At 42.7% G+C, this 25,141-nt stretch overlaps 1 protein-coding gene across 1 annotated transcript; it reads right to left on the minus strand.

Moving 5' to 3' along the window:
* Positions 1-1,366: 1,366 nt before the first annotated feature.
* Positions 1,367-2,172, minus strand: LOC148011710 (uncharacterized). The gene is made up of 2 exons (XM_087670723.1): positions 1,969-2,172; positions 1,367-1,825 (listed from the first exon to the last, which is right to left on the minus strand). Exons 1-2 carry the CDS (start codon positions 2,159-2,161, stop codon positions 1,635-1,637), a joined length of 384 nt encoding a protein of 127 aa, XP_087526849.1. The 5' UTR covers positions 2,162-2,172; the 3' UTR covers positions 1,367-1,634.
* Positions 2,173-25,141: the final 22,969 nt, after the last annotated feature.

Consider the following 25,141-nt stretch of genomic DNA (forward strand, 5'->3'; position numbering starts at 1 on the left):
AGAGAGAGAGAGAGAGAGAGAGAGAGAGAGAGAGAGAGATTGATTTTCTTACACAAACATACATATAATCACAGTCTTCCCATACACACTAAACATGCACTTATACACCTACACATCACACACACTCCATAACCACATCAGCACACATACTTCAATTCATCCTCATGTACTCTTGTCTTAGTATTAATGCACACATGTTAGACTAATCACATAGGTAAGCTCTACTTACACTAGGTTAGTTACCCGACTAGTAAATTATGTACTAGGATAGTTGCCAATCTCCCATAAGTTGAGTACATATACAAGTTAGTTGCACACATACTTATGTAACCACACATCGATTAGTTAGTGCACATACAGGTTAGTGAAATTATCTTCCTAGATTAGTTAGTCCTAGGATAGTTGGGTCATAGCAAGGTTAGTGGCATGTTTCATTGGAGTTTCTTACTAGTGGTAGTACACAAGATAAGTTACACACAAAAATGCATTCACACATACACACAAAAATGTATTCACAATAGATAACATTAAGTTCCACTCACATGTTATACACCTATACCCCACATATTAGCACAAACACATAAAATCCATTCACACAAACACACACATACGAAACCCATACAAATGACCACATAAATGCAACCCATAAACTCTACATATTATACACACCATATACACACATAATCAACTCATTCACACACTCCACACATATAGAACCCCTAACTTATCCCACACTCAAACCCATTCATAATCCTAACATAAAATCACTTTGACTTACACACTCCACAAATCACACACATTAACTCTCCAAAAACACCCCCATCTTCAACTCACATACACAATTACACACAAATTTTACATGCAATACTCACTCCACACCATCTTAGGATCCATCATCTTGAGCTTATTCGTCCTAGCTTCACTCGTCTTCAGATCACTTGTCTTCGATTCACTCGTCCTGAGTTTATTATTCATCCTAGGCTCACTCATCTTGAGATCACTCGTTTTGAGTTCACTCATACTCACACACTAGCACTCACACACTAAGACTAGAACCTTAGCAATCCCACACATTTTTACTTGCACACTAGAGATCATTTGCACCTCAATCATTCACATTGGGTCATTCGCACCTCGATCCAATGAGATGAATGTTTCCACTTGCACACAAGAGATCATTTGCACCTCAATCATTCACATTAGGTCATTCGCACTTAGATCGACTCATCGTTTAGTTGAAGCTTTGCCACGCTGTTTGAGAGAGAGAGAGAGAGAGATTTATTTTCTTACTTTTCGTTTCCCTAATACACTCATTATCTATTGGTTCCACTATTCTTCGAAAAAGGAAAGAGATCAGCTGATAAGACTAAAGGACAATTGAGGGAATCCTACTGCCATCATAAATATTATTGCTTTTTATTATCGTTCGACGAGTTCACGATGATGAGATGATGATGCCATCAACGTAGATGGATTACACGAAGTGAATGATGACAAGCAGCGGCGAGGCGACGGTGAGCTAGCTAGCTAGCAGGAGATGGCGGCCGTGGTGGGGAGGGTGGTGATGGTCATATTCGATGTAGATGGAGTACACATAGATCAATGATGGCAAGTGATCACAGCTAGAAGGCTAGCTAGCAAGAGGTGGTGAGGGCGGGGCAGCAAGCGCAGGGCGCGGTGTCCGAGCCAGAGGCGGTGCTGCAGCAAATGGGGAAGATGTTGAGGGGTGCCTTGTTCACGCACGCCTCGATGCAGGCAGTGGTTGCCACGTACTTGCCCGTCAGCGCATTCAGGTTGCACACCGTGCCAGTGGCCGTGCAAGCTCCTGCGTTCTCGGCCACAATATCATAGTAATTAGTATTGCTGCCCGACTGAAACTGCATGTGCAATCTCAACCAACAGCATTGACACGATGCGTATTAAGTAAAACCAAGATAGTTATTACGTTCCCTTATGATAAATTATCACCTTCCACGGGCGGCAGCATCTTGATTTCGGGCAGCGCTAGCACTAGCACCACGGCAGCACACACAGTCATCCAGAAACGGTTTCTTGCAAGGACCGCCAAGGTAGCTGCCGCCATGGTTACGATCGACTGAGAAATACAGATTATGCCACAAGAGCTAACGGCGACACTAGGCAGCCTACTGCAGACAGGCATGTATGGATCAAGTGATCGAAGCGGCTTTATATAGACCAAGGGAACAGCTACGATAATTATTCCAGTGACATAGTGCACACGTATAAGCCTTTTATTCATTTTAGCGGTAACGCCCCTGAGCCACGGGGAATCCACGATCAATTAACAAGGATGGAATATTGGAAAACAGCTGAGGGTCGTGCAAGCTTATCTCTGATTCTCGCGTTTCAGTGGTTTGTCCGAGATTGCAGCAGGAGAAACTACCAGCTTTCAGATCATATTCAAACCGAGCAAAATCCAAGGATCAACGACTGACGAAGTGGGACCAATATCAGAAATATTATGGGTTGCGACAGAGCAGGTTTTAGAGTATTGCAGAAATCTGGGAGTCCTACGAAAGAGGCGAGACGTAGGTCCAGTCGGCCTAGTCTTAATACGCCAAGTCATGGAGGCCGAAATAATCGACAATATAAATCGATCCTACTTTTACAAATCCAAAGATAATTAAGTCGCTCTAAGCACGCCACCTAACAAAACAACTCGAAGTTTAATCTTGTTTACAGTTGCTCTTCATTTTTGCTGCTGATCAATGTCAAAATTGTTCCATGCAATACCAAATTTGTTGCATCACAATTTTTCCAAAGATGCCCCGAATTCTATACTATGGCTAGACTCCATTCACGCATGCATTTATCAGTTGGCGGTAGTCATTTTCATAGAATGACATGCTACTCAAATTGATTGATCCAATAGGTCTTGTGGTGATCACATAGATTGAACCACGAACTACCATAAATGAAGTTAGGATTGGCATGCTCATAACTATACTACATATAGAACCTAGAGGCAGGTTGCTACATCTTCACATCTTGCATATCATATCAAGCCTGAATTAAAACAGTTTGGCCTTTTTCTACAATCCAATAGCAACAACTTTTTTTTAACTACTACTAGTCTATGATGGAAGATACCTAGAACTCTATCTTTGCTTTAGTAGTCAATTAATGGAGTTACCTAATGAATGGCCTGAAACATCTAGTAACGCAATCTAGGGACTATTCTTCCAATTTAACAACATTAATTTTCTTCCTTAAACATTCAATTACAATAAATTTTATTGCATTTAGTAGACTTAGCTACATGGGAATTTCTTCATTTAGCTTTGTGGGTGCCAATGTGCTTTTTATTTGCTAGCCTTAGTTCCATGGAAACTTTTTCCAACTACTTAGTGGGTGAAAGAGTAGTAAGATTACTTGACTGAAGGTTGTCTTTTGTCTAGATTTGTAAGTCCCAAAGAACTCTTTCACTTGGCTTTCTCAATGCAAAAGTGTTTTCCATCTCACAAACTTACATTACAAGATACATGCCTCATACCGATGTTCAAAGTGACAAAAATATTCATTAAAAAATTTGCATCTGTTGTCGTTAAACACGTAAGTATTAGCATCTCCATAGAACCGTCGCTATTTCCATCGTTATTTGACAATGCAAGTAATGACATTTTGCAACGAACATTGTGATGACAATAGCGATGCGTGCAATAAGCTTGTGACACTAAAAGTGATGATTACAAAGAAAAAAATTTATGGTAGGGCAGCATTTACATTCTACAAATGGATTACATGTAAAGTATACAATGGTCATCAAAATGAAGGCAAAATATACTTGAACCCACAAGATTGATATATAAAATAAATAAAAGATTGCTGAATGAAAGCTTATGGAATCATGGCAAGATAGAATAGTGCATAGAAAATGCCTACATAAATCATAGGACCAAAAAGGAAGAGGATGTGTGCTCCACGAATCCAAGCTTGAGCTATAGATCCTCGCCATCCAAAAGCTCGTCCTGATGCAAAGAAGCATCGAACGAACTTTGCAAAAAAAAAAACTACACATCAGTCCACCATACATAATGCATTTTAATAAAAATAGTAACTATGGATAAGAAAGATGAATGACTTACTGGGCCGCTGCATGTATACAATCTATCGATCAATGTAGTGAGACTGTGTTTGTCTGTAGATCGAGTCTCTAGGCTGGTGGGATCGCAGTTTGTAATGGAGTGCTGCAAGGAAAACAAAATACAATTATTAGAAATAGGATTGTTAGTAGAAAAACATAAGCGAGAAGAACAAAAGAAAAACTTACAAAGCCCTCCAGATAAGTCATGTGCCCGTCACTCCTAAGATGATGGATCACCCTTGCCTCCAGTCGTACCCTCGCTGCCCCACACTACTATGTCTAACATCCTGGAGAATCTGTAGCCTCATCTCACTCTATGCTAGACATCTGCGTCTAGCCACTCGAGCTTTGACATGCCACTCTTAAGTGCCTTGCATGCATTCGATCATCTGTGTGACATGTATGCATGCATATACTCCATCATCAAGCTTGTGGAAAACCTATCTATCACGATGGGTACCGAAAACTCCTCATGCAATGATGCTACTATATTGTAGTCATTGCTCCCCTCGGGTATGTTCTTCCAATGGTCCAAGAGGTTGTGCTAAAAAACTTGTTGGCACAACTCTCTCATATGAGCAATCACTCTTCTCCCCTCATCATTCATAATATCTAGTCCTGTCATTTACAAGGTATCCATACCCCTTTGGGGTATGTCTAAGATATGTCCTGTCCTACCTATGATCATGCTCCTGGGCATAACCAAGAGACCCCTGTACTTGTGGCGTACCCAGGGATGGTGGTATCTCTAAGAGTAATACCCATAGAGATGCCACATATGGACGATTGAGTAAAATCTGGAGTCACTGGACTAGACATCCCCACAGATGTGACAAATCCTATGAGTGTCACAACTCCACCAGAACGACGAGATGGAGACACTACATCGGTGCCTCCACAACAACTACCTGAGCCACTCTCTCTGGAACCTTCATGAGAGCGAGGAGTAACACCTGTATCTTGAGCTTACCGTGGGCTCATTGCATCTAGGTCTTTGCAGCATCCCATAGAACCACTCCCTCAATCTATGTCAAGTCTAGAGTGTCAACCTCATCTATTGGAAATCGAAGCATCAGAGTGTGCCGATGTAGATCTAACCTCTCTCTCTCTCTCTCTCTCTCTCTCTCTCTCATTTCCTCTCTTTCTCCCTCAATGCACCTCATTCTCAATAAAAACAAACAAAAGAAAAGAAAAAATTTTAAGAACAAACCAAGAGGGGGCATTGTACTCACTGTAAAGGCCCGAGGATGGATTCTTTATCTCCTCTTCATGACAGCTCGTCTTCTTCCTTTGTGCACTTCCTCCTCTTCTGTAATATTCCCGCACGCCTCGAAAATATTACTAAACCTGACTCCCTACATGCCGCATAGAACCTTGCAAGGTTATCTCCCGCATTGTAATTATTGGCAGCTTAATCTGTAACCGCACGCGCAAAGATGAGGCCTCTGCATTGTGAAATCAAGCCCGGGGGGTTCAAGATTGCATAACCTCGGGGAAACACCATTTTTGAAGGGGGGAAAATGGATAATACTAAAAATAATGCAGATTTTTTTACTAATTTCCCCAGCCGATGCATGGCTGGAGGGAAGGGAATGGGAGAAGGAGGTGATGTGGTGAAGTAGGTGTATGGGGGGAGAGCCATGCACCAGCTACGTGGTGGCTTCCCTGCCCCCCCCTTAAGCTATAAAAACCCCCACTTAGCCTTGGATTGACGAATGCCGTCATGTTGGGAAGACGCCACTTCCGCCACGAACCTGCCGCCAAGCTGCCGTTGCAACCACTGCCACGCCCAGTCCGTCAGGCCGCCGCCATTTCCACTAACGTAACCGTTATAAGTTTTCTTCCCCCCCTCCCCACCCCCCCTCCCGACGTTAATCTGCAATTTAACTGTCCCTCTTCCACGTAAGCTCTGAAGCATAGAAGCTTCCGTAAGGGGGTTTCCTTAAGCCTTGTTTTTGTGTGGCCACACCGGTTTCAAAAACCTGCTCATAAAGGTCCTTCCCGCAAGCCTTCCCATAAGGCCCAAATTCCACAAGCTCCCAAGTTTTTAAAGATCCGCTTTTTGGGTGAAGGAATCTCGTGCATACAAGGGAGAAGGCAAATCTTGAGGCTATTTGGGAAACGCGTAGAACCCAGGGTAATTCGCGAAGTTCAAGTCGTCAACAATGGCTCCCAAGAAGTCGTAAGGCGCGCCTACGGGAGGTTCTTCCCCTAACATTCACGTGGGCATCACCGTAGATCCACAAACCCAAGTTTCACGAATTTATTTTCCACATAAAGAAATTCTTTAAAGCGCTTATGCATGTTTCTAATTCACCTAGCATAGGATAATGCATTTCTCGCTTATCGTTAGTTCAAGTAATAGTGATAAAAGTACATTCGATAAATTATCTCTTTGAAAGATAGATAAGGATTGGTGCATATCATGAAATTGGATCGTTTGCATTTCTAGGGTTGTCCGTTTTAGGAGATTAGCTGCATGTTGCTATTTTGGTGCATTTCCAAAGTAATGAGTCTAAACGCCTATTACTTAGGGCAAAGGAATGAAATGGTTAAGTGCATTTTTGACTGGACATGGAAGGAATAAGCATATGTCGCATTTTAGGCAATATCTTCATTGTAATGATTCATGAGGAAAAGTTGTTAACACCCGTAGGATGTTATCCAAAAAGAAATAGTAGAGCACGAAAATAATTCTATGGACTTGCATGTGGCATGTGCATGTAAAATGGAATAAGCCAACACTTGTCCTACAATATTCACTTTGCATGAACTTCATTAACTACATTGTAGTTAGGAAAGGGTTGCATGTTGCACAATCTTCATATGTAAATTTCAATTCATCGAGTGAAATTTAGAAAGGATTGCATGGCTTATCAAAGCATGAAACTCAAATGCCTAGACAAAAAGGTTGTAGGCATGATTCTTTGAGGTAAGTCCTAGTAGGTCCTATGAAAGTTATTTTGCAAATTATCATGCGTTTTGACTTTTAGCAAGAAAAGATAGGGTTATTGTAAATGTAGTGGTATGTAGAAGCAATGAATCGTATGCTTACGTGTATTGTGACATGTTGCAACTCGCCAAGCTGAAGCTCACCAATGAAGCCAGACTTTGGTGGAAGCAATGGTGTAGAGACCAAGGAATCACGGAAGGGTCTGTTACATGGGAAAAGCTAAAAAAAGTTGTGCAGGGAAGATACTTACCACCTGCGTACTGCACACAGAAAATGAATGAGTTCTATGAGCTGAAACAACTGGGTCTGACTCTTGACGCATACTACTCAAAGTTCGTCTCTCTTCTGAACTATGCGCCACAAATGGATATGACACAACAGGTGTCGAAGTTTTGTGCTGGTTTAAACCCACCTGTAAATACCTGTCTTGAATCAATCCGCCCAACAGACCTTCGGGGCACACTCATTCGAGCTGCGCCCATAATTCAAGAGGTGCGAACCAGGCCAAGAAGTAACAAGACTTGGTCTTTTAATAATCAGAACAAAGGAGTATATAGGTCCCAAGCAAAGAGAGCTCAAGGTCAAAACCGGAGACAAAGGAAGAAAGCAAGGACCAACAATGTCAATAACTTTGTTCCTACCCAAGGTGATGGCCACAACCTCCGTTGCTTCCATTGCAACGAGCCCGGTCATTTCAAAAGGCAATGTCCCAAAATTGGCAGAGGACAATGTCAAGGACCTTTCCAAGGAACTGCCTGTGGCCATGGAGCCACCACCCGGGGCAGAGGAAGAACCGCCTGTGTTGCCAACAAGGAAATATGTGGCAAAGAAGACCCGACCATGGAAGTAGACTTTGAGAGGGCAACAGTCCATGCCACCCTTCACAAGAAAGGCCCGAATCGCCAGTTTTCGATGATTCAGACACTATCGGACTATTAAGGTAAAGGGTTCAAAACCTTGATTGATTGTGGCAGTACACATTCCTTTATCTCACTAGCTTGTGCAAGAAGATTAGGAATAGCCACAATAGAAGCCCCTACCTTGCTTGTGGAATTAGCAAATGGTCATGAGGTCACTTGCACCAGATAAACTGCTATAAGGTGGAATTCTTTCTGAGAGGAAAGTCAACTTCGGTCAGATTCAGGGTCATGAACCTGGGTATCCATGAGTGTTTGCTCGGAATGGATTGGCTTAAACCTAATGACGCCAACATTCATTGTGGAAAGAGCAAAGTTTCCTTTCGAAACTCTGAAGGGGAATTGGTCACAACTCAAGGAGAGGTTGGAAAGTCGAAAATTCAATTGGCCAAAGCGTTTCGGACTATAAAGGGAGTTAGAAAGGGACTACATGTCTACTTGATTAAGCTTAATAAGCTAGATCAGAGTCAGGAGTCCAGTGAAGAATCTTCATGCCTAAAGGAGTACGCAGACGTATTTCCTGAGGAGCTAACAGAACTTCCTCCTAAAAGGGAAGTTGATCATGAAATTAAGCTAGTGACGGGAGCTGCACCAATTGCAAAGAGGCCTTATAGAATGTCCATCTCGGAAGCAATTGAGTTGAAGGAGCAAATCAAGCAAATATTAGATCAGGGCTACATCCATCCCAACAATTCACCATGGAGAGCTCCAGTGCTATTCCAGAAGAAGAAGGATGGAACACTTCGACTATGTATTGATTACAGAGGGTTGAATCAATCAATCGTTAAGAACAAGTATCCTATTCCAAAAATAGATGAACTTCTTGACTGTCTTCAAGGTGCGAGGATCTTCTCTAAGATTGATCTCAGGTCTAGATACTATCAAATAAGGATTAAGGAAGAGGATATCCTAAAGATGGCCTTGAACACAAGATATAGACACTTTGAGTTCCTAGTCATGTCATTCGGGCTTACGAATGCACCTGCCACCTTCAACAGGTTAATGCAGGATATCTTTAGGCCATATCTTGATGACTTTGTACTTGTCTTCTTCGACGATACTTTAGTCTATTCCAAACACGAAGAAGATCATGAACCCCGATTGTCCTTGAGACAATGAGGGCACACAAGCTTTATGCCAAGATGCAAAAGTGTACATTCTTCAAATATCAGATTGAATATTTGGGATTCATCGTGTCAGCGGAAGGAATCTGAGTGGATCCAAGATGTTCTAGGATGGCCAATACCAACAACTGTCAAAGAAATACGCAGTTTTCATGGATTGACAAGATGGTATAGGGTCTTTATCAAAGACTATGCTTTGATTGTAGCACCTCTGATGGATCTACTGAAGAAGCAAACATCGATTGTATGGTCAACTGTCGAACAATCTAGCTTTGATAGGTTAAAGCAAAGTTTGGTATCAGCACCTATCCTGAAACTCCCAGACCTCAATAAAGAGTTCGAAGTAGTAACTGATGCTAGCACGCTTGCCTTAGGATGTGTGCTTATGCAAGAAGATAATCCTGTAGCATACTCTTCAAGGAAACTGAAGAGCCACAAGAAGAATTATGCCACCCATGATCTAGAGCTGTTAGTTGTCATCCATGCCCTCAAGCTTTGGAGACACTACTTGCTAGGTAACAAGTTTATCCTAGTGACGGATCATAAAAGTCTCAAGTGGATCTTTACCCAGAATGGACTCAACATGAGGCAATGTCGGTGGATTGAAGTGCTGGAGGAGTATGATTTTGAAATCAAATACTGGCCTAGGAAGGAGAATGTACTTGTCGATGCACTCAGTCGTCGCAAGGCATTCGTTAATTCTCTAATCTTGCAAAATCCATCAACAGCTAGATCTCTAGTAACAAAGGTGTCCATGCCAAACAACCCAATACTTGAGCTAGCTAGAGAAGAAGCATGGCACGATCCAACCTATCAGAAGATGCTAAGGGAGATCCCTATCAAGGATCAAGACACAAAGCTACAGGCTAGGTATCAAGAATTCTCTATCAATAGTGGACTTGTCTACTATAGAATGAGGTTATGTATATCGGCAAATCAGTCACTCAAGCAAAAGATACTTTGAGAATCTCATGATTCCCCTTTCTCAGCTGGCTATGCCAAGACCCTCAATGCAATCAGAAAGATCTACTATTGGGAGAGGCTTAAAGGTGACGTTCTCAAATATGCCACTGAGTGTTTGTCTTGTCAATGTATTAAGGCCGAACATGTCAAAATGCTAGGAAAGTTGCAACCACTTAACATTCCCCAAATGAAATGGGAAGACATCAATATGGACTTTGTTGTTGGCCTACCCCAAGTTCAGGGAGGATACAACTCCATTATGGTTGTGGTTGATATGCTTACTAAGGTTGCACACCTTATTCCTGTTAAGACAAACTATAAAACCTCAGACATTGCAAGGTTGTTCATCAAGGAGATATTCAAGCTACATGGGTTGTTGAGATATCGAGCTCCACTCGTGATACGCCAGGGTGACCGTTGTGCATTTATCTCACCGACTTGTCAGTTGCAGACGCGGTTGGTACACCGCCCATGAATAATAGCTACATGATAGCTATCCTTATCTACTCTAGTTCGTGGCTCAGTTAGTATGCCACCTTAGTTAGTTGAGTTTGGTTTGAGACCCATATATAGGGTTCTTCTATTTCTTTGTAAGAGAGTTCTTTTGGCTTACACAACTAAGAAGAGAAAAACTGTTTTCAGCCTCCACCCTTGTGTGTCTTCCCCCATTGTGCAAGCAAGAAAGCTTCAAGTGAGACTCCTTCCTTCTCTCCCACAATCTTGACATGGTATCAGAGCCTTGTTTGTGGTAAGGAGCTCAAGAAAGCAAGCCAAGCTCACGGTGTTCTGGTAAGAGGAGCAGTGTTGCTTTCATTTTCTGTTTTGGGAGCAGATCTCTGCAGGTAGCACAGCCGGAAAGTGCAAGAGTGCATTGTCTCAGGTTGAGACGCCCTTCGCGGTGAAGCAAGAGGGCACTATATGCTGCGGGAGAGGCCTTTAGCCCTTGGCGACCTTGTTTTTTTGATTTGAGGCCATTTCGGGGCCTGTTTTGAAGGCGGAAGTTTTCTGTACGCACTCAGGAAAAGACCCTATTTTATGCTGTGCGACCACTATTCTACAGGTCGGTGAAAAGTTACTGTAGAAATTGCATCGTATGCTTGTGCGCAGAGACATTGGGAGTTTCAGAATCATCATTGGTTCCTGTTTATGCAAAATCGTCACTAGGAAGTGACTGTGTGGTCAAATACCACTTTCGCCAGTTTTGCAGATTTGCCCTTGTGAGGGTGAAGCTGTGTTTTTTGTTGTGACAAATTTTTTTGCAGTATTCTGTAATGGCATCTGATTCTCTTTCACAGATTGTCACTGAAAAGCTTGACAAGAACAACTTCCAAGCATGGAAGTTTAGAATGACAAATTTCCTTATGGGAAAAGGATATTGGGAATTTGTTGCAGGAAATGAAGAAGAACCAGTTCTTCCTGATGTTCCCAATCAACAGCAAATGCAAGCATTCAAAGCATGGCATGAGAGAGCCAGGAAAGTTATGTATTGGCTCTCTATCAGTAGTTCAAACTCTATGATTGTGCATATTCAGGATGCAAGTACGCCAAAGGAGGCATGGGATACTCTGTCAAAGATGTATAGCACAAATACGCAAGCCAGGAAAATGCAGCTAAAGCAAGAGTTGCACAATGTGCAAAGAGAAAATATGAGCATCAATGACTACCACATGAAGGTGAAGAAGATTGCAGATGCACTTGCTTCCATTGGGTCGCCAGTGGAAGATGATGATTTAGTTTCTGTGACCTTGAATGGTCTAGGAAAGGATTATGCACAGTTTTAGACATCCATTTCAGTTCGTGAAAGATTTTCTGATTTTGAGGAGTTGATTGCTCTTCTAATTTCTGAGGAACAGAGAAATGGTGGTGCATCTTCTTCAGGAGGAACTTCAAAAGAAGTTGTCTTCTACTCAAATGCTGGAAGAGGTAGAGGCAGAGGTAGAGGAGGCCGATCTGGAGGCCGTGGTAGAAATCAGAATATGCAGCAAACTCAAGAAAACCAGTCCTATGGAGGAGGACGTGGTAACTCTAGAGGCAGGGGGAGCCAAAGAGGTCGTGGTGGATGGCAAAGAGGTCAAAATGCAAACAGTAATGTTGAATGCTACTACTGTGGTAAAATGGGTCATATGGCTAAAGACTGCTATAAAAAGCAGAATGACATCATGAATGGAAAACTGCAACAAGGGAATTATGCATCTTCTAGTAGACAGGGTGATGATAGAAATGAGCATTTGTTCATGATGCAGCACATGAACAATTCTGTGACAAGTGCAGAAGAAAGCAATGATGTATGGTATGTTGACTCAGGTGCATCAAACCACATGACAGGTCATGCAGAATGGATGGAGGATGCAAAGAAAATGGAAAAACCAGGATTTGTGGAGACTGGTGATGATACTGCACATCCGATTGTGCAGATTGGAAAAATTCCTTTGTCTATGCAGGATGGGAAAAAAAGTACCTGTCCGATGTATTTCATGTCCCGAATATCACCAAGAATCTAGTTTCTGTCGGTCAAATGGTTGAGCAGGGCTTGCAGGTCAGATTTAATCCTCATGGATGCTTTGTTGAGGATATGAAAAATAAAGGTCGCTTGATAGCAAAAGGAAAGAAGAAGGGTAGAATGTTTACGTTGGATGCAGACATGTCTGAATTGAGTGCAGCAATGTTTGCACATGGGACCGGTGTAGTTGCAGATATTGATATCTGGCATAAACGCATTGGTCATGTTAATGTACATCGACTTAAATCAATGCAGGCCCAAAATATTGTTGCAGGATTGCCTAAATTCAAGGTTGCAGAAATGCATAAGGTATGTGAAGCCTGTCAGTTTGGAAAACAGGCAAGGAAACCATTTCCTAGACATGTTCAAGAGAGTAAGAAGCCATTGGAATTAATCCACTCTGATGTGTGGACTACTAAAGCTGCATCTCTTGGAGGCTGTCATTATTTTGTCAGTTTTATTGATGACTATAGCAGAAAAGTTTGGGTGTATTTTATGAAAAAGAAAAGTGAAGTTTTTGGGCATTTCAAAACTCTTAAAGCTATGGTTGAAAAAGAAACAGGCCTGCAAGTAAAATGCCTAAGGTCAGATGGAGGGGGAGAGTACCTCTCAAATGAGTTTGCAAGGTTCCTACAGGAGCATGGCATAAAGCAGTAATATTCATGCAGTCATACCCCACAACAAAATGGAATTGCAGAAAGAAAAAACAGACATATTGGAGAGGTGTCTCGTGCCATGCTCAATGAAAAAGACCTGCCAGATTTTTATTGGGCTGAAGCAGTTGCTACAGCAGTCTACATAATGAACAGGACTCCCACTGCAGCAATACATGGAATGACTCCAGAGGAGAGGTATACTGGTAGGAAACCAGATATTTCTCATTTGAAAATTTTTGGTTGCATTGCCTATGTACATGTGCCAGATGAGTTGAGATCCAAGTTGGATCCAAAAGCTGAGAAGTGCATCTTTATTGGTTACTCTCTGCAGCAAAAAGGGTATAGATGCTATAACCCTTCTACTCGTAAGTTTACAGTGAGCAGAGATGTTGTTTTTGATGAGATGAGTAGCTGGTATAAACCAGTAAATGTGATTGATGATGTAGATGCACAAAATGGTAATGCTGCACAGAATTCACAACAGCAGTCACAAAATATTAGTGGACCTGGAGCGTCTTCTAGCAGTGTTTCACATTCTTCGCCATGGACAGGCAGATTGAGATCAGGAGAATCTTCTCAAAGCAATGCAGATAGTGGTATGCAGATATCACGAAAAGGAAAAGAGAAGGTTGATCAGCCCATGTTTGATGTGAATGCAGGTCACTCTTATGTGGATGGTGAATCCAGTGGCTCAGAACAGAGCATTGATGATGAGTTGGGTATTCCTTCTATTGTTACACCTGGAGTAAGGAAGACCAGGGATGTTTTGAGAGCACCTGGGAGTGAACCTACTTTGCGCAGGTCTACGAGAGCTAGGTATCCTGTGGATAGGCTGAAATATGATGGATTTACAGCCATTCACTATGCATATATGGTCAAAGTGATACAGGAACCAGAACCCACATCTTTTGAGCAAGCCATGGGAAAAGAAAAATGGGAGAAAGCCATGGATGAAGAAATGGATGCCTTGGAAGCAAATGCTACATGGGAGTTAGTACCTTTGCCTAAAGGTAAGAATGCAATTGGCTGTAAGTGGGTTTATAAGGTGAAGCACAATGCAGATGGTTCTATGAACAGATACAAGGCAAGATTAGTAGTCAAAGGGTATGCACAAACATATGGTATTGACTATGAAGAAACATTCAGTCCGGTTGCAAGGATGGCAACCGTAAGAGCAGTCATTGCTATGGCCGCATCAAAGGGATGGTCTTTACATCAGATGGATGTAAAGAATGCCTTCTTGCATGGTGATTTGCAAGAAGAGGTCTATATGGAGCAGCCACTAGGTTATGTGCATGCTGTTCATCCTGAGTTTGTTTGCAGGTTGAAGAAAGCCTTGTATGGCTTGAAGCAAGCACCTAGAGCATGGTCTGACAAGATAGGACAATATCTTGTCACTATTGGCTTTCAGATTTCCAAGGCAGATTTCTCACTTTATGTGAGAAAAACAGAGAAAGGTATTATGCTACTTGTCATTTATGTTGATGATTTGATTATGACAGGTGACAGTGATGAAGATATCCTTCATGTGAAAATGCTATTGAAGCAGAAGTTTGAGATGAAGGATTTGGGAGAGCTGCGCTATTTCTTGGGCATTGAGGTGATTAGATCACCAAGTGGGATACAGCTCTTGCAGAGGCAGTATGGATTGGACATGCTGTCCAAATATGGGATGACAGGCTGTAAGCCTATTTCAGTTCCTTTGGAACAGAATGTGAAGCTGAGCACAGATGCAGGTGAGCTTCTAGAAGACCCTATATGTATAGACGCATAGTAGGAAGTTTGATTTATATGACTATTACCAGGCCAGATTTGAGCTATGTTGTTGGATTGGTAAGTCAGTTTATGCAGGCTCCAAGGAAACCACATTTGGATGCGGCTAGACGCATACTCAGGTATGTGAAGTCCACATTGCAGTATGGACTATTTTATGAGACTGGGGTTCAGATACAGTTGCATGGATACATTGATGCTGATTGGGCTGGTAGTATTTCTGATAGACGATCTACCAGTGGATATGTGTTCTCTTTTGGGAGTGCTGCAGTCACTTGGAGCAGCAAGAAACAGCCTACAGTTGCCTTGTCGAGCACAGAGGCTGAGTACAGGGGTGCAGCAATGGCTGCATGTGAGGTAGCTTGGTTGCATAAGCTACTTTATGATATGCATCAGTCTACAGATGGACCAGTTGTCATTTATTGTGACAACATGAGTAGTATACACTTGGCAAATAACCCAGTCTATCATGCTAGAACAAAGCACATTGAGGTGCATTATCACTATGTGCAAGAGAGGGTTTTACTAGGTCTTATTGATCTAGTTTATGTCAGCACAGAGGATCAGGTAGCTGACATATTCACGAAGGCATTGGGCGCAGAGAAGCTGCGCAAGTTCAGAGACCTGCTTGGTGTGCAGGAATTGGGATTGAGCTCGAGGGGGAGTGTTGAGATATCGAGCTCCACTCGTGATACGCCACGGTGACCGTTGTGCATTTATCTCACCGACTTGTCAGTTGCAGACGCGGTTGGTACACCGCCCATGAATAATAGCTATATAATAGCTATCCTTATCTACTCTAGTTCGTGGCTCAGTTAGTATGCCACCTTAGTTAGTTGAGTTTGGTTTGAGACCCATATATAGGGTTCTTCTATTTCTTTGTAAGAGAGTTCTTTTGGCTTACACAACTAAGAAGAGAAAAACTGTTTTCAGCCTCCACCCTTGTGTGTCTTCCCCCTTTGTGCAAGCAAGAAAGCTTCAAGTGAGACTCCTTCCTTCTCTCCCACAATCTTGACATGGGTTGCCCAGAAGAATCATTAGTGATCATGATTCTCTCTTCACATCACACTTTTGGAGAGCTATCTTTGAAGCCATTGGGACTCAACTCTGTTTTACTATAGCTTACCATCCCCAAACCGATGGTTAAGTGGAGCGAGTCAACCAAGTCATCGAGGACATGCTAAGGGCACACTGCTACCGTGAACCAAAAAGGTGGATTCAATACTTGCCACTAGTTGAGTTTTCCTACAATGCTTCTTACCAACAAAGTATTCGGATGACCCCTTTTCAAGCATTGTATGGGCATGATTGACGAACTCCTTCAAACTTCTCGGATCCAAACCTGAGGGTTGAAGCTTCAAGAAAAATGCTGGAAGATATGGATGACCAAATGAAGTCGACAAGATAGGACATCCAAGCCGCCAAAGATAGACAGAAGGCATATGCGGATTTGAAACGTCAAGATAGAACCTTCGAGGAAGGAGACATGGTCTTAATTCACATATGCCCAAAGAAGAGTTCCCTATCCTTAGGAGATTGCAAGAAGCTAAGTCCAAGGTATTGTGGACCATACAAGATCCTTAAGTTCCTACGACCCAATGCTTATAGACTGCAACTCCCTGAGAACCCAAAGGTTCATAATGTATTCCACATTAGTCTACTGAAGAAGTATGTACCTAATCCTAGCCATGTACTTGATGATCAAAAAGTTGTAATGCCTAGCCAAGGAGTCCTTGAGCTACGGCCTGACAGGATCTTAGATGTTAGGGAGAGACAATTGAGATCCAAAACCTTGAGAAAATGCCTCGTCCACCAGTGGAAAGATTATCCCGAGGAGGATGCCACTTGGATGGATGAAAGCACTCTCAACCAACAATACCCCAAGTTCTTCTCGAGATGAGGACATCTCAATTCCTCCAAGGGGAGAGAATGTAATATTCCTGCATGCCTCGAAAATATTACTAAACCTGACTCCCCGCATGCTGCGTAAAACCTATGCAAGGTTATCTCCCGCATTGTAATTACCGATAGCTTAATCCGTAACCGCACGTGCAAAGATGAGGCCTCTGCATTGTGAAATCGAGCATGGGGGTTTCAAGATTGCATAACTGTGGGGAAACGCCCTTTTTAAAGGGAGAAAAATGGATAATAATGAAAATAATGCAAATTATTTTACTAATTTCCCTAGCCGATGCATGGCTAGAGGGAAGGGAATGGGAGAAGGAGGTGATGTGGTGAAGTAGATGTATGGGGGGAGAGCCATGCACCAGCAACGTGGTGGCTTCCCTCTCCCCCGCCTTATGCTAAAAAAAACCCCCCTTAGCCTTGGATTGAAAAGGGGATGAGCAAGCGATAGGATGCCGATTGACGAACGCCACCATGCTAGGAAGACACCACTGCTACCAGGAACCCACCGCCAGGCAGCCACTGCAGCCACTGCCCCACCCAGTCCATCAAGCTGCCGCCATTTCCACTGACGTAACAGTCATAAGTTTCTCCCCCCCCCTCCCCCCCCCCCCCGACATTAATCTGCCATTTAACCCTCCCTCTTCCATGTAAGCTCTGAAGCATAGAAGCTTGCTTGGAAGCTTCCATAAGGGGGCTTCCTTAAGCCCTGTTTTGCGTGGCCACACTGGTTTCAGAAACCAGCTCATAAAGCTCCTTCCCACAATCCTTCCCATAAGCCCCAAATCCCACAAGCTCCCAAGTTTTTAATCTCCTGCATACAAGGGAGAAGGCAAATCTTGAGGCTATTTGGGAAATGCGTATAAGCCAGGGTAATCTAGGGAGTTCAAGTCCTCAACGATGGCTCCCAAGAAGTCGCAAGGCATGCCTGTGGGAGGTTCTTCCCCTAACATTCACGTGGACATCACCACAAATCCACAAACGCAGGTTCCATGAATTTATTTTCCACATGAAGAAATGCTTTAAAGTACTTATGTATGTTTCTAATTCACCTAGCATAGGATAATGCATTTCTCGCTTATCGTTAGTTCAAGTAATAGTGATAAAAGTACATTCGATAAATTCTCTCTTTGAAATATAAATAAGGATTGGTGCATATCATGAAATTGGATCGTTTGCATTTCCAGAGTTTTCCGTTTTAGGAGATTAGTTGCATGTTGCTATTTTGGTGCATTTCCAAAGTAATGAGTCTAAACGCCTATTACTTAGGGCAAAGGAATGAAATTGTTAAGTGCATTTTTGACTGGACATGGAAGGAATAAGCATATGTCGCATTTTAGGCAATATCTTCATTGTAATGATTCATAAGTAAAAGTTGTTAACACTCGTAGGATGTTATCCGAAAAGAAATAGCAGAGCACGAAAATGATTCTATAGACTTGCATGTGGCATGTGCTTGCAAAATGGAATAAGCCAACACTAGTCCTACAATATTCACTTTGCATGAACTTCATTAACTACATTGTAGTTAGGAAAAGGTTGCATGTTGCACAATCGTCGTGCGTAAATTTCAATTCATCGAGTGGCATTTAGAAAGGATTGCATGGCTTATCAAAGCATGAAACTCAAATGCCTAGACAAAAAGGTTGTAGGCATGATTCTTTGAGGTGAGTCCTAGTAGGTCCTATGAAAGTTATTCTGCAAATTATCATGCGTTTTGACTTTTAGCAAGAAAAGATAGGGTTATTGCGAATCTAGTGGTACGTAGAAGCAATGAATCGCATGTTTATGTGTATTGTGACATTTTGCAACTATTTTTCTCCTTTAGACCAAGTTTATAATGAAACCCTCAAACCTAGAGGTCCTACCCACATTCACAAAATGTTTGGGTCAATTGGACGCCCATGCAAACAACGATCTAGGGTCCCTACCCTAAGGATCGAGTGACTTAATGTTAAAACTCGATTCGAGTTTGGAATCCCTAGTGCAATTAGGATTGGGTTGGGTAAGAAGACACCCTTAACCTTGCTTCTTGTCTAAACATAATTCCTTGACCAGGAAACGTTGTTCAATGGGTGAAATGATCCCATGGAATAGATGCGACACTTGTGCAACAAGTTACAGCGTCGCATGGCCTTGTGATTTGATCAGAAGAGAGTTTTGTCATTCCTTGGAATGAGGTTGATAGGTTCTTGCACAAGTTTAACTTGCAACAGGATGAGTATCATCCTGTTACATCACCTTTCTTGGGGAAAATTTCCAAGTTAAAGGAAGTTAAGTATTTGGTTGGAAGCAAAAGATCAATAAGTTAGAGCGACATGATCGCCAGGACTTACTGTTAATTTATGAAACCTAAGGTGTCGCTTACGTTCGGTTGACGGGGTATGACCCTAACCCAAGGAAAAAAGGGTGAACAAATAGACCCTTGGGGATCTTGCCAAGTTGCAATTGATCCCAGATTGAATACTGGATGCATTCGGAGATAAGGATTCACTGCTTAGGAGTTGGCCAAATAAACGACCATGGGATTGATTGTGCTTGTAACATATTAGGAGCAGTGTTTGCATTGTTTGATCAAAGAACTAAAAGATGGAAAGTTAATTAATGCTTGAGGTTGAAGGCTTGAAGGGAGAGACAGCATGAGTTACCCCCCACTGTCTGCCTGACCCTAACCAAGGGGGTTGTTAGTCGTGTCGGGAATGTGGACCAAACCCGCCATGTGAGGTCTCTATGTTAGGCACTACTTGGAGCAGAAGGACGCTTGGGTGCCAGGGGGGGCTCTCGCCATAAATCCCTTGTCTTTTGGGCCCTGCACAAGAGGCTAACGTCACTCGAGATTGGATCTCAAGGCCCGAATACTAGTCTACGGGTGGAATCTTGGATTGGTAATCCCTATGGATTGCTGGATAGCCTTTGGGCGGATTATTGATTAGCCTACGTGTTGGACTTTATGGATGTATTCCAAAGATAAATAAGATAACCTGTTTAAAAGGAACTTGTTTGACATTGTTTCTCTATATCAAGTGCTAATATTATGTGAAGGAACCAGTGTCTAACTAGTTAATTAAGGAAGTTGCTTGATGCATGTCCAACTAAATGCGGTAGGTAAGTAGACAACTAAAGCAACCCTAAGGAAAGTGCGGTGGATGTGGCCATGGGTCCATCCTATGGATGGGTGGTCCCGGTTGGCCAGTAACTTTTCTCAATCGAAATGGACAACAAGGAGCTCTTCTCGAAGGAAATGAATAACAAGGGCACTGACCTAGGGTTTAGGTTACTAGAATCCCGACTTATTTTGTTTTAGGGGAACGGAATGGGACCTTGCCTTATGGGCAGAGAGGTTGAGCCTTGCATCCCTCTCGTTTCCCATTCTCATTGAACAAAGTGCAGCATGAATCCGCTTTGTCCCTGGCATTTCTGCGTAAAGTAGTTCACCTAGGGTTTGACGCTAGTTGGCGTTTAGGAAAGTGACCATTAGGGGAAAACCTGATTCAGGTCGGTCCTAAGTGGGAATGTCCGGAATACTTCTGCTACATGGCAGACGCGGTAAGTCCTGGATTGCAAACCCCGTAACATTCCATGGGAGTGTTGGGCGGAGCTTTCTAGACTCTGTTTCCAATGGACTACTAAGACGTGTCCTGAAAGGGAATAGGTGGACATGTTACAGTTGGTATCAGAGCGAACCACCAAAGGATCTGTCTTTATAAGAAAACTTAATAAGAAGAAGTAAAGAAAATGTTGCTATTAAGAAAATTTCCTTATTTTCAATGCTATCTTGTAGAATTATGAAGCATGGAACAGATTCATGGTGTTCCAGGTCATGTTTATGACCACGATGCATGCCTCGAATTATCGATGAAGAATTGATATGATGAACATCCTAGACCGCATTTACAATCCATCGCCTCCGAACGTGGAACAGAGATGGACGGGTGATTCAGGAATCTATTACATAGCTGCCCACCGATTTGCATACCTTCGAACCAACCTAAAGAGAATCAAGTGGTTGGAGGACCTGAATATCGTGAAGTTGTTCATTTTTGTTGAGGCTCACGTAAACACAACTTTACATGTCGAAGGTCGGAAGGTTGAGCTGAACACATATGTATACGAGGAAGTGATCCGCATAATCCCCGCCGAAAAGGATCAAGGTATTGGGACGCTATGAGAAGAATGGGTACCAAAGGAAAGGATACCCTAATCTTTCGATGACTTATCGATTCCTGAAGATCCATGACCCAAATCCATACTATTACCCAGTTCCCGTATCTAAATGTAACACAACCTTATTCTCCCCAAACTAATGTATCAGTTTGCTCTACCATCCCAAGAAATATTGTACTCCGAAAGGGCTATGCCCATATGAATGAAATAAGACTTCTTTTTATCAATGATTGTCTTGTCTATGAGTATTAATAAAAAGTTAAGTGGTTATGTTTCTTGGCTGAAAGCTGAGTTGGGCATAATATGTAATGTAAGAAACGTTTAGCAAGTTTTTAACATTAAGAATCTCAATGCCGAGGCACAACCCCAGGTACAGATTCCTAGTCCGCCCCTACACCAAGTATGGCCGTGATTCAGGAGAAGAAGTTTCTTCTCAAGTAGATCAAGCTGCCAGAATTTGAGGGGAAAGGAAGGACTGTCCAAGCTGATGCTGAGATTTGGATAGAGTCCATGGAAGATTACTTTGAAGCGGCCGGTACTGCACCCGCCAACCAAGCAATGCTCGCCAAGCTGAAGCTCACTGGTGAAGCTAGACTTTGGTGGAAGCAATGGTGCAGAGACCAAGGAATTGTGGAACGGTCTGTTACCTGGGAAAAGCTAAAAAAAGCTGTGCAGGGAAGATACTTACCACCTACGTATCACACGCAGAAAATGAATGAGTTCTATGAGCTAAAACAGCTGGGTCTAACTCTTGATGCATACTATCCAAAGTTCGTCTCTCTTCTGAAGTATGCGCAAAAAATGGATACGACACAATAGGTGTCGAAGTTTTGTGCCAGTTTAAATCCACCTATAAATACTCGTCTTGAATCAATGCGTCCAACAAACCTTCAGAATGCACTCATTCAAGCTGCGCCCATAATTCAAGAGGTGCAGACCAAGCTAAGAAGTAACAAGAGGTCTTTTAATGATTAGAACAAAGAAGTATATAAGTCCCAAGCAAAGAGAGCTCAAGGTCAAAACCGGGGACAAAGGAAGAAAGTGAGGACCGACAATATAAATAACTTTGTTCCTACGCAAGGGAATGGCCACAACCTCCATTGCTTCCATTGCAATGAGCCCGATCATTTCAAAAGGAAATGTCCCCAACTTGGCGGAGGAAAACGTCAAGGACCTTTCCAAGGAACCGCCCGTGGCCATGGAGCATCCACCCGGGGCAGAGGAAGAACCGCCTGTGTTTCCAACAGGGAAATATGCAAAGAAGAGGACCTAACCATGGAATCACACTTTGAGAGGGAAATAGTGCATGCTGCCCTGTCAAGATTGTGGGAGAGAAGGAAGGAGTCTCACTTGTAGCTTTCTTGCTTGCACAATGGGGGAATACACACAGAGGTGGAGGCTGAAAACAGTTTTCCTCTTCTTAGTTGTGTAAGCCAAAAAGAAATCTCATACAAAGAAATAGAAGAACCCTATATATGGGTCTCAAACCAAACTCAACTAACTAAGGTGGCATACTAACTGAGCCACGAACTAGAGTAGATAAGGATAGCTGTCATGTAGCCATTATAGGGTGGGCGGTGTACCAACCGCATCTGCAACTGACACGTCGGTGACATAAATGCACAACGGTCACCCTGGCATATCACGAGTGGAGCTCGATATCTCAACATGCCCTTCATAAGAAAGGCCGGAATCACCAGTTTTTGATGGTTTAGACACCATCGGACTATCAAGGTAAAGGCTTCAAAACCTTAATTGATTGTGGCAGCACGCATTTCTTTATCTCACCAGCTTGTGCAAGAAGATTAGGAATAGCCACAATAGAAACATCTACCTTGCTTGTGGAATTAGCAAATGGTCGTGAGGTCACTTGTACCAGGCAAACTGCTAAGGTGGAATTCTTTCTGGGAGGAAAGTCGACTTCAGTCAGATTCAGGGTCATGAACCTAGGTATCCATGAGTGTTTGCTCGGAATGGATTGGCTTAAACCTAATGACGCCGACATTCATTGTGGAAAGAGCCAAGTTTCCTTTCAAAACTCTGAAGGGGAATTGGTCACAACTCAAGGAGAGGTTGGAAAGCCGAAAATTCAATTGGCCAAAGCATTTCGGACTATAAAGGGAGTTAGAAAGGGACTACGTGTCTACTTGATTAAGCTTAATAAGCTAGATCAGAGTCAGGAGTCCAATGAAGAATCTTCATGGCTAAAGGAGTAAGCAGACGTATTTCCTGAGGAGCTAACAGAACTTCCCCCTAAAAGGGAAGTTGATCATGAAATTAAGCTAGTGCCGGGAGCTGCACCAATTGCAAAGAGGCCTTATAGAATGTCCATCCCGGAAGCAATTGAGGCCTTATAGAATGTCCATCCCGGAAGCAATTGCAAAGCTAGTGCCGGGAGCTGCACCAATTGCAAAGAGGCCTTATAGAATGTCAATAACTTTGTTCCTACCCAAGGTAATGGCCGCAACCTCCGTTGCTTCCATTGCAACGAGCCCGGTCATTTCAAAAGGCAATGTCCCAAAATTGGCGGAGGACAATGTCAAGGACCTTTCCAAGGAACTGCCTGTGGCCATGGAGCCGCCACCCGGGGCAGAGGAAGAACCGCCTCTATTGCCAACATGGAAATATGCGACAAAGAAGACCCGACCATGGAAGCAGACTTTGAGAGGGCAACAGTCCATGCCACCCTTCACAAGAAAGGCCCGAATCGCCAGTTTTCGATGATTCAGACACTATCGGACTATCAAGATAAAGGCTTCAAAACCTTGATTGATTGTGGCAGTAAACATTCCTTTATCTCACTAGCTTGTGCAAGAAGATTAGGAATAGCCACAATAGAAGAACCTACCTTGCTTGTGGAATTAGCAAATGGTCATGAGGTCACTTACACACCAGATAAACTGCTAAGGTGGAATTCTTTCTGAGAGGAAAGTCGACTTCGCTCTGATTCAGGGTCATGAACCTAGGTATCCATGAGTGTTTGCTCGGAATAGATTGGCTTAAACCTAATGATGCCCACATTCATTATGGAAAGGGCCAAGTTTCCTTTTCAAACTCTGAATGGAAACTGGTCACAACTCAAGGAGAGGCTACAAAGCCAAAAGTTCAATTGGCCAAAGCATCTCGGATTATAAAGGGAGTTAGAAAGGGACTACTTGTCTACTTGATTAAGCTTAATAAGCTAGATCAGAGTCAGGAGTCTAGTGAAGAACCTTCATGGCTAAAGGAGAACGCATATGTACTTCCAGAGGAGCTGAGAAAACTTCCACCTCAAAGGGAAGTTGATCATGAAATTAAGCTAGTGCCGAGAGCTGCACCAATTGCAAAGAGGCCTTATAGAATGTCCATCCCGGAAGCAATTGAGCTGAAGGAGCAACTCAAGCAACTGTTAGATCAGGGCTACATCCATCTCAGCAGTTTGCCATGGGGAGCTGCAGTGTTGTTCCAGAAGAAGAAGGATGGAACGCTTCGACTATGTATTAATTACAGAGGGTTGAATCAATCAACCATTAAGAACAAGTACCCTATTCCAAGAATAGATGAACTTCTTGACCAGCTTCAAGATGCCAGGATCTTCTTCAAGATTGATCTCAGGTCTTGATACTATCAGATAAGGATCAAGGAAGAGAATATCCCAAAGACGACCTTCAACACAAGATATGGACACTTTGAGTTCCTAGTCATGTCATTCAGGCTTACAAATGCACCTGCCACCTTCAACAAGTTAATGCAGGATATCTTTAGGCCATATCTTGATGATTTCGTACTCATCTTCTTCGATGATACTTTAGTCTATTCCAAACAGGAAGAAGATCATGAATCCTAGCTTCGGATTGTCCTTGAGACAATGAGGGCACACAAGCTTTATGCCAAGATGAAGAAGTGTGCATTCTTCAAACGTCAAATTGAATATTTGGGATTCATCATGTCAGCAGAAGGAATCTCAGTGGATCATTAGAGATGTTCTAGAATGGCCAATACCAACAACTGTCAAAGAAATACGCAGTTTTCCTGGATTGAGAGGATGGTATAGGGTCTTTATCATAGACTATGCTTTGATTGCAGCACCTCTTATGGATCT

Source organism: Lygodium microphyllum, chromosome 28 (assembly GCF_053477565.2).
Source record: "Lygodium microphyllum isolate KBCC chromosome 28, Lygodium_microphyllum_v1.1.10, whole genome shotgun sequence".
Taxonomy (NCBI): domain Eukaryota; kingdom Viridiplantae; phylum Streptophyta; class Polypodiopsida; order Schizaeales; family Lygodiaceae; genus Lygodium; species Lygodium microphyllum.

Bases quoted from the DNA above. Each gene is read 5' to 3' on its own strand.
- LOC148011710 (XM_087670723.1), bottom strand. From the start codon at position 2,161: ATGCCTGTCTGCAGTAGGCTGCCTAGTGTCGCCGTTAGCTCTTGTGGC. The intron at 1,826-1,968 runs GTGATAATTTAT...CCGAGAACGCAG, and splicing joins GATGCTGCCGCCCGTGGAAG to GAGCTTGCACGGCCACTGGC.